The sequence below is a fragment of the Dufourea novaeangliae genome, unplaced genomic scaffold, assembly GCF_001272555.1.
Source record: "Dufourea novaeangliae isolate 0120121106 unplaced genomic scaffold, ASM127255v1 scaffold8, whole genome shotgun sequence".
Classification (NCBI taxonomy): domain Eukaryota; kingdom Metazoa; phylum Arthropoda; class Insecta; order Hymenoptera; family Halictidae; genus Dufourea; species Dufourea novaeangliae.
In genome coordinates this window covers 8,688,075-8,707,520 of record NW_015373923.1, presented here as the reverse complement: position 1 = coordinate 8,707,520, position 19,446 = coordinate 8,688,075, and the positions used below count along the sequence as shown (strand labels likewise).

Genomic DNA, 19,446 nt, shown 5'->3' with positions numbered 1-19,446 from the left:
GACTTCATAAGTGACGTAATCCTAGTAACACGAATCACTGAAAGGCACAAGAAGTGCCGATTCTGTTAGTACCTTATTCCTACGAGTCTCTTGTTTGTCGTCGTCCTTATGCTCTTCATCTTTCTCGGGTTCCTCCACATTACTGTCTAAGCTAAATGATACCGAACTCGCCTTTTTCCTGCCATTAATGACAGATCCAGTGTCTAGCGAATCCGTGGTAACGTTTGTTGGGGCAATAGTAATAGGAGGGACCCAATCTGAAGATAAGACAATATCTGCGTCTGAGTATACTTTTTTTGAGGGGATGGGCTGAACTACTGGGAAAGGGGGATTAGGGTCACGAATGTCGATACCCGAATCGTGGCATGACAATTTGACTAGAGATCCTTCTTCGTCTTCGGCATTCGGCTTCGATTTCGCAGGGTCGGTCTACGAATAAATAAAATTAATTAATATACCATTCGTTGGGTAATAAGAATCATATTAATTTGTACAATAATCAAGCAACCAACCTTGTCAGAACTTAATGAATCCTGTTGCTCGTCTTCTACAGATACTGTACATCGATCCTTACTAGGAACTGCCCAATGATGATCAAGCATAGAACGTCTGCGTTCCTCTACTGTTCTACTTGCTTGATCACCACTACAGGCGTCTTTAGTGTCTTTCTCTTTGTCTTCGTCTTTCTCTTTGGTTGTCGCATTCTCTTCCTGTAGCATAAATAAAACAGTTTGTTTCATTACAAATGTTACATCTGAATACAACGAAGAGTAAAACAAACATATGCTTATAAGTAACATACATTTTGAAGATTGGTAGGGGTGACAAGATCTCTCTCAAAGGCCTTAGGAAAAGCGTCTCCATCTCTTTCAGCACAGCTACATACACTCTCGTTATCGTCTGTCGTTAATTCCGGAAAATTATCGTCCTTTCCTGGCGATTGACATTTGTCATTTTGATTGGGCTTCTTCATATAATAAATTTCTGGCTTTTTGTCTAAGTGTCCAGACTCTCTGTGTGAAACACGCATATGCGCAATATCGTAATAGATTGCAGCATTTACTATGAACTCCATCGGTGCAATAACTCCGTAAGATTCAGCTCCATGTTCAATGACAAGTCGATCCGAGACATTGGGGTCAAACATCACTGCATTTGGTGTGACTAATAATACTCCACCAACAACACCCTGTACAGAAACAATGAAATTAATCAATCAAGACTCGATCAAATGTGGATTCATATGTGAATTAACAGAATGTTCATATAAGAACACTAGTTCTAGTAACAATAACAATCAATGACAGACAATGTAAATGTGAGCTATTTGAAGTACCTTACCTGACCATCTGTGATATGGCGAACATCAATTTTCAAAAATCTTTCCTTAAATGGTTGCTCTTCTTCTTCTATGACTATATTTGAAATGCCAAGAGGTGTTTTCACTCGTTCCATATGGCCAGGTTTGGGTGACACAGGCCTCAAGTTATCCAAAAGTTCTGCAAATAACAACATAATATGAGATGTAAAAATTGTGCTGCTAAAATATCACTATCTATTATCTTTCTAAATGTTCCATACCCATGTGGAATAAAAGAAGGACTATCTTGTATGTACATACATATACACTTTTTTAAATAAACTATTAAAATATTTTGTATGTAAAACGTCACAGCTTCTATTACGTAATAAAATTCCTAAGTAACGATATGGAACTCGACGAGAACATGGAATGAATGCATAACGACGACATCCGTGCCCGATCTGACGTTACACCAACGTGCATCGCGTGCTTTCTGACAGCACACAGGTTATGTTTTATATACAGAACGACGCCATACTGGCTTCCGCAGTTTACATCGTGACGCCGATCAGCTGGCGCAACGTAATATATACATGTATACACCAAAAGCAACAAAAAGAAAACACTACATAAAAACTCTCAGGTAATAAAATTATAAAACTTCTTTTATGACCCGCGCGATTTCATGTTTTATTACAGTCGTATATTTAATTTAAAATTCTTATGTGATATTTCCTTGAAGGAAAGTATGGTGACCATGTGCTGCTTAATCCTTCATTAAAATCTCTCGTGTTGTTAAAAAAACATTAAACGCAATAATTAAATTATAATGACACTCAAAGGAAAATAAAAAAAGCTGACATTCATATACGTATTCAGAATAAATTGCCTGTCATTATAAAATCTACTTTTTCGACAGGCACGACACATTGTCAAAGAAAGAGATTTAAATAATTTTTCGGTTAGAGGATATAACCGAAAATTTTAAGGTACAAAGAGGCTCCCAATATACAGGATGCACGAGATACCTTAACTAGGTTAAATCACGTCTATCGATTAAACCATCTGTCAAAACAGAATCGAGTATGGTCACGAAGGAGGACAGAGAGAGAGTCGAATACATGGGTAGCAAAGTGAAACAGGAAAGATGAAGAGGAGACAGATGTGGACCTCTCGGAAAATCGATTCCAAAGTTCTCTTGTTATACGCACCATAATCACGTATAGCTGTGTAATATATGTATGTATATATAGTTACACCAGCGGCACCGTTTGCTTTGTACGAGTAAATCTAATCCTCGACCCTGTTCTATGATCTTCTTGACGCTGACTTGATTTTCACGCGGTACGTTTACACTAGTAATGGCGATACATTTGAACTGTATCGATATTTGGTATCGATACGTATTGGTACCCAGAGTATCGATACACATGTATATCGGGAGTAAAATATCGACATTATCGATATCGATACTTGCAACTAAATTATAAATAACAAAACCAAAAAAATGAAAATAAATACTAAGGCAGATTCTCAGGTAACGGTGTGGAAAAGAAATCGACGAATCGCAAACTATATAGGAAGCTGGTTGGCGCGATTGGTCCATTTTCTTTACGACCTGTTACGTTACGGCAAACGCAAGCGATTGTATCGAAATTTCGACAATTATGGGCTAAGTATTGATACTGGAATATATCGTCACATTAACATTAGAAGTACCGACGATAAATGCATATTTGCTTCGATCGGTGGATAAACGTGAAAAACTTTTGAAAATTTAGAAATTGACTAATTTCTTTACTTTCATATCGTAATAATAGGTGCAAAAGATCTGAGAAAATGTATTGTCATAACATTTTAATCGTCGTTGTAAGAGTGTATTGACAAGTCATTTTGACTTGTTTGGTAGTTCTAGTGTTAAATATCGATACAAAATATCGATATTTGAATTGAAAAGTATCGCCCATTACTATTCCACATCGAAATCCTAAACATTCCAATATCTTTGCACAACGCTGCGCGTGGCCAACAAGGATCCTAACTGGGTGAAGGTAACATAATAAATTCTTATGTGGACGTAAAAGTGTGTTACGCCACCGTCAGAATTCGCTGACGCCTTTATTGCGGAAAACTCTTGTGGTTCGGAAAATATTGTTGTGCATTATTACCGCGAGGTGTATACGCTTCTTGGCGGTTAGTGTAACGAGCAATAGCCGTCAGGCCTTATCTATCCGGTGTGTGTGTATGTGCAGTAGGACGCAGCCGTTAATATTCAACGCGACACTCAGCGGTCAGATACAATCGCGGGGACCCAAATTCATCTGGATATTTGGCCAGGTGAGTCAATCCGAATCACCTGAACGTATCCACGCCGCCCACTGTTGCATTATTTATAGGAGATGTGCTCACGAGCAGTCAATTTTCCTTTCGGCTTGTGGAGACCCCCCCAGGCGTAATAATACTGCCCAATACGGACACGTAATTGAGGATCATTGGAACGCGTGAATCGAACGATCATAAGTCAGACGGGATTGTGGGTGTCGGTGCAGAAATGTCAGAACCATGGAAACTTCGTGTCCGTGAACGAACTTCACTGAAGTTTGTTGAAACTTTTCGATGGCAGATTGTCGAAAGTTCGTGTTACTTGTGTATATTCAAAGAAGTTGCCTTGATGGGAATGAGTAATGCGGTGGAGTACTTTAAGCGAATGTACGGTTACATGCAAATACTGGAGCATTCGAAGCCCTGGAGTATTATTTGAATATTTCGAGAATATTCTACTAGATGGAGTACGCATTTATTGTGAGTACTCCAGTTGCTGGCACACTCAAGTGTTCTAAGCACTCGAATATCTTGGTACTCGAATGTCCTGGTACTTGAATTGCTCAAGTAGTTAAAGTATTCGAGGTACTCGAGTGCTTTCAGTACTAAAGTATTCAGGGTACTCGAGTGCCTCGTGTACACAAACATCCAAAGTACTCGGATACTTCAAGTACTAGAAATATATAAACAATTTGAGCAGTTAGAGGGTTTAAACACCTACACAATTCGAATGCACAGTGTATTCACGCGAAAAGTTGCACTTATATGCCCGATGTTATCGATAGCCAATAAAGGATCTATTATAGACTCCACCCACGCAATTGCGATACCGTATGCCAATCGTTGCAACACTACGGTTTCATTGTTGACGTTTGAAAAAATTATAGCCGCTCAAACACGTCAAAGTAGAGGGGGGCAGAAGGGGAGAGTGTACTGTTATTGCGAAGGAGGTGGCATTAGCTAAGGCATCAACAATAAATCCTTCGAATCTCACGCAACATTGGTAACAATTGCCGTCAGTCCGAGTTACGGCACTAAAATAGAAAGCCAATCGATCGGGACAACAAAATCGCAAGTGTACTCTAAATAAACGCGTTTTGCACCTTTTGTTTCTACAGAAAATCTTGTAAGGAAAGGGGATTTCCTAGTACACAAATCGTTCATTCTTCTTATTTCCTTTCTAGTATTAACTGATTCATTCAAATTTTTTAATTTCATCGTTAGCATTCAATTTTTTCGTTGTCTTGAAATCATCGAAAAGTTAACTGCAATCTCCATTTCGGAGTTGCAGCCATTTTTTTGAACCACATTACACGAAGTCTCGTTAGCAGAGGGGACACTCCGTATTTCGAATGTACAGTAAATCCTCGATGAGTATCCCAAGGTTCCTCGGCACTGAACATTAAATTTTTCAATTAAAAAATTTCTTCAAAACTCCTAGCTGCTGTGATAAACCTCATTAACTCGTTCGCTACCAGGGTCTTATGGGAAAAACGTCCACCACAACCCATGACTTTCTTCAGGATTATATGACATCAATTGAAATATTATTTTTAGAACATTCTAAAAAAGTAAAATAAACATTCTTCTTTTAAACTGGTACACATATGTGACGGCTGGTAGCGAACGAATTAAACAGTCAGTGTTACATTTGGGAATCTTTCCATGTCAGTAACGAGGAGCTGTCAAACACTCGTCGAGAATTTACTGTATATGTACGACGATCCTTCTTCGTTTTAGCAAACCTAATATCGAAACACCGTGGCTCGATATTAAGTGGATGACGTGATTTTGGTACGTCGAGACTAAAATTACCTTTTTCTTCGGGAGGTAGGTCATCCTGGGACTCGTGGTCGTGGCAAGGATCCGGGCTGGGCTCGTCGTCCGCGGTTCCGCCTCCCAGTCGACCTTCTCCTTTCGCCGGCACCCACAATTGCTGGCCGGGATAAATGAAGGTACTTCCGAGCCTGTTCAATTTGCTCAGCTCGGACGGCGTTGTGTCGAACCTCGCGGCGACCGACGTGAGCGTGTCCCTGTCGCCCACCTGTAACAAGAATACGAAGACACGAAATTAGTCGACCGGTTCCACGTAATTGCCGGGGAACACATTCGATCGTCCTCTATTCGAGACGAATCATAAACGGCCTTCGTGTTGGGGAATTTCAGAAAGACATTCCCAATCGCGCGATATAAGTACTATCGCTCATAAGTGTTAGGACACCTGGACTGTATGAAGAAGGATGTGATGTTTCATAAAGATGATATATTTATATTATTTATCTCTAACCAACCTTGAAGCATTATACTGATCGGAGTTGGTTAGAAACAGTTCAAGAAAAAAGTATCATCGCTCTCTTAATAATTTTTTAACAACAATTTGATAACTGAGACTTTCTGAAGGTCTCTTAGGAGGACGACCTTGACAACATACGTCATCGGTCATTTTATTTATCAATATTACTATAGTACGATACTAAACTTCTTTTAATAGTAACATTTTTACAAACAGCGACCCCCAACTAAAACCGTCACAATACTATTCAGGGTCGACATCGACAACATATTTAAAAAATTATCGAAACCGGAAGTGGCCCCCTTATTGCAAATATTTCCCCGTCGCATTAGATAGTGATACAAAATATCAACATTTGAATTGAAAAGTATCAATATTCGAAATATCGATAATATATCACTTATCACTAATGTACACTAACGTATAACTAGATTGAGGACCGTAGCAGGGTGAAATGATCCTCTCACTGTCAACTTGTGTCCAAATAATCGCGAGTCTGAGGTGTCGCCACTATCAGCAAAGAAAGTCCTGTCAGTCATTCCCTAGAGTAGCGTTTCTAGATCGAAAAACCGAGAGACACAGGGTGATCGGTGGTGAATTCAAAAGCAGTGTCGCTTAAATCGAGATTCCACTCGACACCGTCGGTTTCAGAGGCGTTCTCTGGTGCACATTCGAAGCGTCCGACTTTCACGCCTATTCCCGACGCCCAGCCACAGAGAGTGTGGTCAGCCCTAAATGCAAATCGCTGCTCGCCATGGAATAATAGATGTCTTTCTCTCTCTGACTGGATAGCCGGGGGAGTGGCGACGAAGAGGCGTCTGGGAATGGGCTACGAGGGGTTGATGGCGACGAGGAGGACCCACTCCAAAACCGGGCAAATATATCGGTGAAACGCAATTTCACGGACCGATGATAATGTAACGCCATAAGCCGTATCTTCCGGGTCAATCTGCAACCGATCATCTCCGATCGACCCGTTTCTGGGGCTAACAGGCTCCATATTCCTCGACAGACACGTGCACTTCGGGATTATTGCTACGTTCTATAGGTCTCCGAAGGTTTTTCATAGGTTCTCGTATAGTCTGTGGAGAATTTTTCGATTCGATCTGGTGTGATTGTGATCTAAGCAATGTTTGAAGTGTATACAGGGTGTCCCACATAACGGGGGCATCTTCTATATCTCATTTGTTCTCGAAGATACAAACGAATTTGAGGGAACAATGTTATTTGATTGGAAGGGGAAAACATTGTGATAAGGAAAAAATTTTGTGTAGATCGTATTTTTTGAAATTTTAAGATCATCGATGTTTTTTTAAATGGGACTACGTATTTTTATCAGCGTGGTGTATGAGTTGAGGTCAAGACCAATCCAAGGACCTATAATAGCGTGACTTTCATTTGACCAATGTAAATTTCGTCTAAAACACTATTTTATAACTTCAGTAATCCTAAAATAAAAAACCCGCAATCCATCATTTTGTCGAGATTAGTAGTTTTTAATGTTAACACACCGTATAAATATACATCCTCCGAAATGTCGACTGCGAAAAGTGTCGTAGTTTCTCTGCAAAAAATAGTCCCAAATGTTACAATGAAAATGGGCGTCTACATTAGAATACTTCCTTAAAAGATTGACTCTGTTGCCCCGTACAATCGTAAATATGTTTCTACGATGATCCCCTCGGGGCCATTCGACGGTTCGCATAATCCGGTAGAAATGGGCGTTGCAAGGGGATAGGTATTATATCGAGCAGCGGGAAAATAGAATTCCTTGAAAGAGGGCCTTGAGACCGGGGTCCATTCGCTGGCGCACTACGCCTATTATGCTAATCGACGTCCGATGACCTTTGAGGGAGCGTGCAATCGAACCATTAGCCGGCATTTTGTAACCGCTGTGTCGTTCACGACAGAATTTCTGATTAATACCAATGCTTCCCTTTGGGGACAGGTGTATCTGTCCTCGAGTATACGCTGGACACCAGTGTCCCGAACATACAGGGTGTAATAAAAATATTAGAGGACCGGGAAATGGGAGACTCGAAAGGTGATTTAAAACAAGTTTTTCCTTAGCAAAAATATTATTCGAGACTTTGTTAACGAGATATTAACGAAGAACCTTGACCAATTCGAGCGCGAATCTGTCAGCCGAGTTCCTGCGGTAACGTTGGCTACTAATCGCAGTAAGTATTGGTCCATTATACTGATTGGTCGGGATTTTTCGTTAATATCTTGTTAACAAAGCCTCGAATAACATTTTTGCTAAGGAAAATCGTGTTTCAAATCACATTTCCGGGTCCTCCAACATTCTTGTTACACCTTGTATATCTGTTGAACAAGTACAGTCGAAGAAGTTTTGGAGAATTGGTATGTCCAACCACGAAGGGGATCATTCGACTAGGTCAGGTGAATTAGGGTGTCGTCTTGCATCAGATTGTCCTAAGAGATGACCTAGGTCGTCTGGCTAGGACAAGGATCAGCCTACTGTAAAGTATCGTTGGCTTCATAGTTGATTGTACAAGTACACGACCTAGGTCGACTGGCTACAACGAGGATCAGCCTACTGTAAAGCATCGTCGGCTTTGTACTTGACTGCGCAAGTATATGACTTAGGTTGCGTCTTACTATGACGAGGATTAACCTACTGAAATGTCGAATATTTTCAGCTTTGTATCAAACGGGTAAGCCTGACCTACACTCCCGTCCATATGTCACGGAGACATTCTGTGCTACTGAACGTAGAATAGGAAGGAGTTCGATTTAAAAATTTAGTCAAATGATGAAATAAACGAATTCTTATTTATTTTTCACGGTGTAGAGAAAAATGTGAATTGCATATATTCCGTGTTATAAATAATAAGAGAAATCTGTTTAAGGTGTTTATTTGATTTAGGAATATTTATCTAAATGAATCGTGACATATTAGCAGTGAATTTTTTAATAGAATTCTCCCTTGATCTCCTTTTTTGCGTGTTATTGGTCTTAGAGATCACGACAGAAATTATTCGATTGCATTGAATTGGTTCGACTATGGATATTATTACAAAATTTACAGGTTATTATTATTTTGTAATTTTTATCAAATAACTGTGAAAGATTTTTGAGGTGCAGGGGAAACCGACGTTATTGCAATATATTAAATATAAGTTTAGAATCGTAGGATATAATAAATTTAACAGTAAGTTAGTCAATAGTAAAGAGAATAATTACATTATTTTCCAATAATTTTTCAGATTTTCTTAAAATCTTGAATCTTTTCTTAAATCTTCTACTTTTAGCTCCGGTCTCCCCTATTTGAGTAAGTAGCATTTTATAGTAAAAAGCAACGAGATATCTCGAGACTAAAAGATAGTACAAATTTTCAAAAAATACATTTTACCCCTTTTCATCCCTTCGAGAAATCTCACGTTTGCTCCACTGGTTATATGTTCCATTCGACAAATTTTACGTTTGTTAGTGCAGATAGTATTTACAGTAAACAAATGCATTGGAAAGCATGGTAAAACAGAGTTATCAACGAAAATTTCAACCAGGTTTCCTCACTCTCTTAATGAGCTGAAACTGCGGATATAATTACAGACGACTGTAATTAATCCGATGAAGGTTCATTAAACATGATTACGCAAATGCAGTTTAGACTAATGAGGGCATTATGATACAGTTACATGACAGAGTATTTTCGTAAAAACAACAAGAGTAAAAATATCGACGTTAATTGGTCCACCTTTCGTTAAACAGATCCATAGCATCATCTGTCCCTGAATCCAGGTCATAAATTTCTTGAATATTAATCATGATCGATGGTTAATGTCAGTTTTTGGATAATAAAATTTCTTGATCCGTTCACGAGATACGAACCATAATTACGCGAAGCCATGAGAAACGTTGGATGCCAGGAGAGAGAGCGTATTATCGAATACACGAACCACGAAAATGCGCGGCGAACAACCCTGAATATAAGAAGCTCTCAGAGAGGAAAGACGCAGAACGAAAGGCAGAGTCCGGCTACGTAAAAAGAAAAGATGAAAGAATCGGGACAGCGGGAGCTTTCGTGTGCGCGATCTTTTGTCGGGTGGGTGGCATTTCGCCCTCTCTAGACGGAAGGATCTGACCAGTGGTTCTCATTCGTTATGGCTGGCTTAAAAAAGTCAGGCACCGGCTGATCTCTGTTTTACATCATTTAATATAATCGTTCTATAATACTGTTACGTGTTACCCGATAGGTAGCACCTATTGTATAATGTTAAAGCGAGAGGCTTCAGGTTAGCGACGTCGTTTTGGTAACAACGCCAAAACAGAGACAGGGTAGAGTCGTGATACGACTGTAGAATAGAAAAGACGTGTTAAGATAAGTACTCCTCCTCTCCAAATAAATAATTCTTCCTTTTTATTAATATTGCCCTTATTTATTCGGAAGTCATGCCGCGTCCACGCAACAATGTAATAATAATAATAATCTTTATTTTTCAGCCTCAAGCCTAAGAAATTCAGTTGATTTACATTACCTAAATTTTACATCACTACTTTACCCTTATACTCCTCCCATGCACTCTTCACACTCATTCTTCTTACTAACACTATTTTACTAAGCTATTTTTCTATTACTATCACTTAATACTAGACACCCTGTATAGATGATATTTTACCAACTCTATCCCTCTTCCTTATTAATCTCGTAGCACTGAAAGCTAACGACAGAAACAATTGAGATTTTCTACATTTCATTTTATCTGACTCGTAATTAATCATGGTCTACAAATTAACATAGCGTCCTTCGAAAATTCATTTTAAATTGCTCGTCCCTAAACAACGGACCTTCAAGCGAATATAATCAATTTATGGGCAAATATACAGGAACTGTTAAAATATCCAGGAATGCAACATAAACAATTCACTACACCGAGTGTTGTACACCTAGTTTTGTGTGCCTAAAAAGAAATCACATACATGGAACATAACAAAAAGTCTAATAGAATAATGTACCAATTTCTTCTGTAACCCTGATCTAAGGGTAATATTAATAGGCTTCTTATCTATAAGCACTGAAATTCAATAGTCTATTAATAGGCTACCGGTCAATTAATTATTAAATATAGCGTATCGTTTTATATTTCGTTAAATATAGTCCTGTTTTATGCTATACCTGGTCGTCCTTGATCACGACGATCATTCACAATCCTACAGTGTTATTTGAATAAAATTCTGTCTAACTCCCTGTGGAAAAGGCACAGAACGCTTCGAGGAGTACAGGGTACTCTCTGTATCGATTCCAGTGTATCAACGGTGATCAAAGCTCGTAATAACGCGAGGCACGTGCGCCGATAAAAGTGACTTATGCACGACAATACATTAACCGGGACGGTATCCGGGATATTAACGCGATATCAAGCCAAACGCCCGAGCGGATTACACGAGATTATTAATCCACGATTTGCGAACGGCCTGCCCGATCAACGTTAACTTTTATTAACGGACCCTGGTAATCCGGCCCTCGAATGGGCCACGATACGAAAGCCAGTGGTCACAATAGTCTGTCGGGACTGATTCTGATCGGTATTAACGTTACAGATTCCTCTCGATTATCGTCTGGCTTGTACTACACCAGAAGCGCCAAACTCATTTCAGTCAGGGGCCATTTGTCTGACAAGTAGAATTCACGTGGGCCGCACAATATGTATTTATATTATTTAGTTATTTCAATTTTTAAATTTCACAGTTTAGCCGAACAATCATAGTGGAGGTCCCGCTGTGTATTATAGACGAAGAAATTTAAAATTACTCAAATATTACCAAATATAAGTCGTGATTAACTGTTTACTGAATAATACAAAATTTTTTAACACGAGAATAATGAAAAGGTAATACAAAATAGAGTGGGGACAGTACAAGAGGAACTACAACTTGGGTCGGGTACGACCCGAACTTTACCATTAGAGTATTAAATACGTAATAGTAGAAAATAGAACTTTTTTGCGAAAAATAGTTTTCGATACAATTTCATAAACACTTACATAGCAAAGTAATGTAATAGAAGAATGTATTTTATTTGCGTAAAATTAATTAATCCCTAAAATTTAGTGATCTCTTAAGGGTTCAATCTTGCGAACTTCGCTTACCGAGGAATAAATTAATGTTGTCGAGACAGTTGGAGATATGAATAAAGAAAAAACACTGCTAATTTGATGTGTATACGTACAATCGTAACGCAGTCAGTGAAAGTGGAGTAAGATCGAGCGACAATAGCGGGATTCAATGAAAGCAGCAGCAGATCCGCCCTTTCGCTTCGCGATCTCCCGTTTAAAAAGAGATCTCAATCGATCAAGCCATTGGCCGCCACGTTTTTCCCCACCGATCCGTCACTCCTGGCAGAAACTCGCCCAAGAACAAATTCTTGAACGATTTCAGTCGCCACTTTAAGGAAATCGTGTGAAAAATTATGATCGAAACAATCATATTATGTCAAAATAATCGAAACAAATTTGCTCTCTAATCGAACTTTTTTATCTATTAAAAAAACCAATACTTTAGATTATATTAATAATCAGAACATTATTATTTATAGCTATTAATATTAGAACTTAAGATATTATTCGATATCAAAATAATCGAAACAAATTTGCTCTCTAATCGAACTTTTTCATCTATTAAAAAAACCAATACTTTAGATTATATTAATATTTAGAACATTATTTATAGATATTAATATTATAGAACTTAAGATATTATTGTAGTAGGAGCTGTCGAGTTTCGTCAAATTTTTCTCCACAGTTGAAGATTAAGCCAAATAAAATTGAAATTACTTGCGATAAAAAAATCGTTTCGATTCGAATATGATCATTTACATCGATTTCTAGAAGTACAGAACAATATGAGTGATAATTTTGAAAAAACGCAGTATTTTAATTTTTTCCAGTGAATGATCAATAGTATAGTGGTGTTCGGCGATTCTACAATGGAGCGAACGATTTAAACGGTTCGATGGTTACCAGGCCAGTTTCCAATAATCGTCGCGATTTCATTTCGCGATAGGGAGGGTTCTGGCAAGAATCGACGAAAGAAAGTTTAAACGGGGAGACAGAAACGGCGTCGAACGGACAACGAGCAATCAGAGGAATAGGGGATGGGGGTGACGCGGAATAATTAATGAATTTCCACGGGACACGAATTACGTTTTAAGCGTCATAAAATCTATTTGCCGGCAGTGATTCTCGTGAAATGAAACGTCTCTTGCCTCGATAAACTGTTTTAAACGAAGGAATTCTTCCCTCACTGTGATTAATATTCGACGTTGATCACGTATTCTGTAATTTTCGACGGCCAGTGTCACGAGATTTTTCGTTATATTTTATTAGAAAAGTCAGGTTTTTAATAATGGTCTTACTGATTTGAAGGTACGAAGTATTTTATACCACGCCGAAGGTTGGAAAGAAAATTATTTAGTTGCTCAATGAGAATTTCATCGAAACAGTTCCAGGGAGTTTTATTGAAAGAAAATAGAGTTTTGTAAGAAAATTCATGGATATGATTACAGTAGCTTGGGTCAGATTTTAAGCAGACTGATTAATTTCTATATAAAACATCCCAACGTAACTTATTATAGCCTCTGGATGTTTATGTATTGACAGCGTTTCTTAACTTGGAAAACTGAATAATATAAAGGTTTTTATTAAAGTATAATACTATTTTTTTGTTATTATTTAAAAAAATTATGTTCCATTTTAATCTTTAGATATTCGTATCGGAAATTATTAAATTGTATACACTTCCACAGTCTACTTAATATAGCCTCGACTGAAAGTTAAATTCACCTATGTTACAGACATAAAGTGTGATTAGAATTCCTACATTCTGATGCACGATACTGAATCACCGATTGTAACGATTGTCGAAATTCTACCGTACAGTAGATTGGTCCTTTTTATAGCCAGACAATCCGACAAAGATATTACTGTATAACTGCTTCAAAGATATAGCGTTAGCCGTAAACGTGGCCGCCCCTTAAACCATTAGTACTCGATCGTCGGGGGCCCATTTCGTCCCATCGCACTCAGGGTCGTACGCCACTTTTATGGGGTTCCAAGGAATAAAACGAAAAAAACTGGAATATTTGAAAGAAATTTACGTTTTCGTAAGCATTAATCAAGAATAAAAAGGCCAGAAGTATTTTAGATCTGAAATTAGTACGCTATAAGAACTTGTTTAATTACATTAAAACGGAAAAACCGATCCCAAATTAACGTCGTACGTCCCTGAACGACGGTCTAGCATAGTTTTTACGACTCAAGAGTATCGAATGACAGGATTAGGCTACCGAAACACATAAACTTTAGGGTCGGTCGTGTTTATGGTTAACGCTGTATCTTTCAAGCAACTATACCAGTTCTGTGTACACAGAACAATTTTGTTATTCAGTAAATTATTCAAATCGTAGACACAACACTTGTATTCTCGTTTAAGGCTGTCTATCAAAGTTCCACGGACTAGTAGATGAACCCTGCCATGTTCAGACGAGACACCTCATCCACTTGCACTAGTCTGACACATGGCTGTCTGTATTCTTCTATACAGTAGATTGGTCCCGTCGTGTCCAGACGACTTAAGCTCATCGACTCGTACCGTCTGACAGAAGGCTGTCAGTATTCTACTTTACAGTAGCTCGATCTTCGATTTGGTCAGTCGACCTGGCTTATCCACAGTCTGACATAAAGCTGTCCGGATTCTCGTCTTCACAGCCGGATGATTCTGAACGTGATCAGACGACGTACACTCCCGTCCATAAGTCACGAGAACTTGGTTTGTTTTGAGAAGAATGGAAATTGTAAGAAAAATACAATTTCATCGATTTATTATGCGATTTTTACGGAAAAAAAAATCGCAAAAATCGATACTTAATTTTCAAATAGAACAAAATTAAAAATTTTTTAAAATTTCAACCCAAATCTGGTACCTGCGATAATCATGCCCGAATAATTTAAGAATCTTTTCAGTTTTTCATTTCACATGAACAGAACAACCAGAATCATGGCAACCAATCGAGCCATTTTTTTTCAAGTGGTCAACTTTCATTAGCTGCAGCACCATTTCATATTTTCAAACAAACTTTTTATTTATAGTTTAACATAGGATAAATATCTAAGAACAGTTAAGCATGCAAATCTTTCATTAAATCCTTAAAAAAAATTCCCGAAAAAAGTTTCAAAAATCGTACATCACAGTAGAATATCTTCTTAATCAAGATCCATCAGTTGGAATCATTGCGTCATTTGTTTCCAACTACAGCGGATCAGAATGTAAGATACACATTTCACGACTGGCTTATTTTATCGATCTTTCGTGATCTCCCGAGAGGAACGACAGGAGATACCGTTCGGATTACAGACATTAATCGATCAACGGCGTGTAAGGGGTCGAAACGGAGGACGGCATAAGCCAGCCACGAGCTCTAATCGGCGAGGGGCCGGAGCACCGTTGATTATCCAGCACGACACTTGGATTATGGGGCAATCATGGTCATTCCAGTACCGTTGCACGGGATAATGGAAAGATCCGCTGGAATCACGGGCTCGGGACACAGCATTAGATTGAACGCTTTCTTCTGTGGCCTCGGGACTCTCTGCACCGGTCCAGGACGGTTTGCTACGCTATAAGAACCTTGAGCTACCAGATCGGGTAAGAAATGGAATGGAACAATTCTATACACGATCTTTCCTTCTCTTTTTTTTTTCAACTTTTTTTCAGGATTGGTCTTCTTACCGATTGTTGGGGTTAGGTCCCAGAGAACATAAAATATTTGACGATATTATAGGAGGTGGTCCAAATACAGGCTGGGGTTTAAATATGGCCTTCAGGCTAACAGGAATAGTGTGACACTACGACTTAAAAATAAAGGAAGCTTGTTTTAACATTTTACTGACCGGTAGTCTATTAAGAGACTTTTATATTTCAGTGCTTATACGGTGACTAAATCCAAATTAGAATTAAGGGGTTACATATTCTTGAGCTGTTAAATAAGAGGGAAAATTGCAAAATTGAGTTGTATGTGCAGAATTATTGTTTATTAAAAATGTAACATATGCATGTTACTATATGTTATTTTAGACAAATTTAGACCATCTCCTCTAATTTATTGGTAACTTCGGGAAACAATTGTTGTCATCGTCAATATTTGATTTATTGTAATCCCTGGTCGCCCTATTCTCTGATCCAAAAATCAAGAAAGCAAAGTAAGCTTCGTAACATTTTCTAGGACACCCTGATATCATCATTACAAAGTATAATAATTCAGTATAGTGAAGAGTACGAATTCTTAATCTTCCAAGCAGTAAAATACTTTTCTAAACTATACTTATTTTAATGGTACCGTTCATTAATAATTAATCTATCGAGGCAGGCACAGAGCCTCTTTGCCAATGATAGGATCAACAGAAATTGTAGAAGAAGTATCAGAGGAATCTGCATAATTATGATGTCTAGATCCAGACGATGATTAATTTGATCGAAAGGAATTAAGAAAATGTTTCACTTTAAAGTAACATACAGAAATATGCGAAGTCACCAGACTGTAGGAAAACGAAAACAGCTGCCTTGCTTTCGGATAATTTTGTTGTTAGTGATTGCGATCACTTTCACTTAGGCTGTAACACGAACAACTCCGGGGAATCTAACCGTGGCCTGTTTTATTATGTGACTGAGAATTTCTTGCCTTTTACATTTTGCTTCTAACTAAATGATCGATTTGTGATATACATCGCATGGTTCTATACAATAAAGAATGAAGAAAATCTTCTAGATGATTTCCATTCCTCGTATTTGCATTACGTAATTAATAATAATTAGACTGTGGAAGTTTATGCAAATTCACAATTTCAGATACGAATATCTAAGAATTAAATTTCTAAAATAAATTCAAAAAATTTGAAATCAATAAAAATTTTAAATTAATTACCACAGGCTTGCCTGCGTTAGCAATAACACGCAAATGTTATTAAACTTTATTAAAGTATTTACTTTATTGTACTTTTCAAGGTAGAGGATGCTGTAAATGTACAAACATCCACAGTAACACCAACGTACATATACGTACAGAAACGGACAAAAAAGTTACCATTTTTTCGATTGTTTGTATTTTTATCATTTTTTAACATGAACTTAAAACTTTAGTCTGCGTTTTAAATATAATTTGATAGAAATTTAAAAGCTGTATAAAACCCAGTATATTACGGTTTCAACTTGATGCTAAGAAATAATGCAAATATAAACTCAGAGAAGTGGCAACCTTTTTGCTAATTACTAACTGCTATTAAATCTATGTACCTAAGTATTATTTCGTAACCGTCACTATCTAAGACAGGAAAGTTATCGACGACTTTGAGATTGAAATTTCACTGGACAAATATTAGGAAATTAATTGCAGACAAAATAGTCGCAGTTCCTGGATAATATCTTGGTTTTCTTCTTTTATACATATTGAAACGGTACGAAATGTCTATCGAAGTGCTTTTAAACCCGCGAAATGTATCGATTACGCGGCGAGCGCGTGTCCCGCGTGCACGGCGCGCCGAGAAAGTGTGCGTCCGCTCAGGAAAGTGTAAAGCGAGTTATTACGCAATGTTTTAAACTGCCTGAGCAATCTCACCGCGTCTCCCCCCCAGGCGAATTGCATTTCATGCAACGATCCCGATTTGACGATCCATTTAAACGAAAAATAATCGAAAAATCCATAATCATCGTTATTACGCTTGTTTCCACTCGTCGTTCCTTTACACGAAAACCCCCAATTTACAGCTCGTATTTCGATCGAAAACGACAATTCACGAAAACGTGGGTTAAATTACACTCACGAAAGTGTCCTCGTTTATACACAATTGACCTGTTAACATTTTTCGATCGAAAGCACTCGATAACTTTATTGGGTAATGATAAATGACAGAGAACGAGTTAATTCGTCTTACCGGACCAGACATGAATGTATGTCCTTGACGTTATTTTTCTGATCGAAATAGAATACTGAAACAGACAATAGATAGTTCGAGAGTGTAACAAAAGAAATGTGAAAGTACAGCGGGAGACTAAATATTTTTTTTCAAGGGGGGCAACTGTTTAATAATAGTGACGAATTGAGTTGTTTTACTCGGTGAAAAAGAATTTTCAAATGACGAGTTAACTCGTCTTGCCCAAAAAAGAATTTACAAATGACGAGTTAACTCGTCTTGCCCGGAAAAGAATTTTCAAATGACGAGTTAACTCGTTTGGCTCGATGAAGAAGATTAATTCATATTAGTATTCATTAGTATTCGTGTTAAAGGCTAAATTACAAATTGCACTTGTTATTTAAATAGTTCGTTGATTATTGTCACACTTTAAAGTCAGATTTTCAGTATTTTAAACAATTTGGAACATATTTCGGTGGAATAGAAAAATGATTATTAAGATTTAACTAATGTGCAATTATTTCAATTTTTTTAAAAAAACTTGTCAATTATTCGTATTAGATATTAATAAATTAAATGACAGAATAATTTAAAATAATTTTTTTCTAATTTTTCTCCCATTTTTGAGAAGAATCGACCATTGTACGACGTGTTTTCGAGCATCCCGCTGTTCCAGCATTCAAGCGACGCATTTTCCGTTCTCACGATTTCAGGATTGCTGTTACATGGCAAGTGTTCCCCGCGTCTTTCCCGTACTCAACCCGGAAGTTTCCCGTTAAACGGATCCCGTAACGAGAGTTTGTCACGCGATGAATTTTCCAGCAATTTTAATGTTAAAGACGAGTGTACACAGTCCTCGAAACGCGTGCACAACAATTTCGTATGCGGACAGTTATGAACAAGCTTCGAACTTCGTGTATTTACAGAAAATTGCGATGGAACGTGTTGAAGTGGAATTTAACGTAGTTTATATAATGACCAGACTGAATTTATAACAGTGATAAAATGGAAGCTTTAAAAATATTTAACGAGATCGTTAGTTCACTGGTTGGTTCAAGTGAATTACACAGGGGAATAGTCAATCTACTGCCAGGGATTTAAGAGTGGATTTTGAGTAATTCAGTGCTCCTGATCCTGAATATCCCATTATTTTTTCTTGATTGGCTTCAGTTTTTGAAACATCCATATGTTTTAAAGATTTATGCACAATAAGGAAAAAAATGAGACAGGATAATTACATAGAAAGTATTAGCAAGTTATGAAAAAAAAATATACAATCACTACCATAAAATTCACTTCTGAAACAAGATACTATTGAATCAACACGTTTTCGTGATTTTAACTAAAAAAAACATTCCCTATACAGTCGAAGGAAATTAAACATCATGTAACGGTTTTAAATTCTTCTCGATTCTACATATACAGGGTGTTCAAAAAGAAGGTCTAGATTAGGTTTTTTATCGAAAGGATGAATTTCAGAGCCTATATTGATTAGACATTTTTTACTATTCTCGCTCTAAGCCCCTAAAAGTCATAGATTCTTTTTTTTGTTATCACCATGTACTCTATGTCACAATCAAATTTGACATGCAATTCGAATT

General features: G+C 37.6%; 1 protein-coding gene across 5 annotated transcripts in view; it reads right to left on the bottom strand.

The window, feature by feature from the left end:
* LOC107194957 (oxidation resistance protein 1) overlaps positions 1–19,446 on the bottom strand; it is a 137,400-nt gene that overhangs the window by 52,640 nt on the left and 65,314 nt on the right. For 4 of the 5 annotated variants that reach the window (XM_015584671.1, XM_015584672.1, XM_015584674.1 and 1 more), the window contains 5 exons: positions 5,441–5,669; positions 1,342–1,499; positions 803–1,189; positions 513–710; positions 73–429 (listed from right to left, as the gene is read on the bottom strand). In XM_015584671.1, coding sequence (XP_015440157.1) covers positions 73–429; positions 513–710; positions 803–1,189; positions 1,342–1,499; positions 5,441–5,669 — 1,329 coding nt within the window. The remainder of the gene's footprint in view (positions 1–72; positions 430–512; positions 711–802; positions 1,190–1,341; positions 1,500–5,440; positions 5,670–19,446) is intronic. The other variant, XM_015584675.1, reaches the window with a different exon arrangement.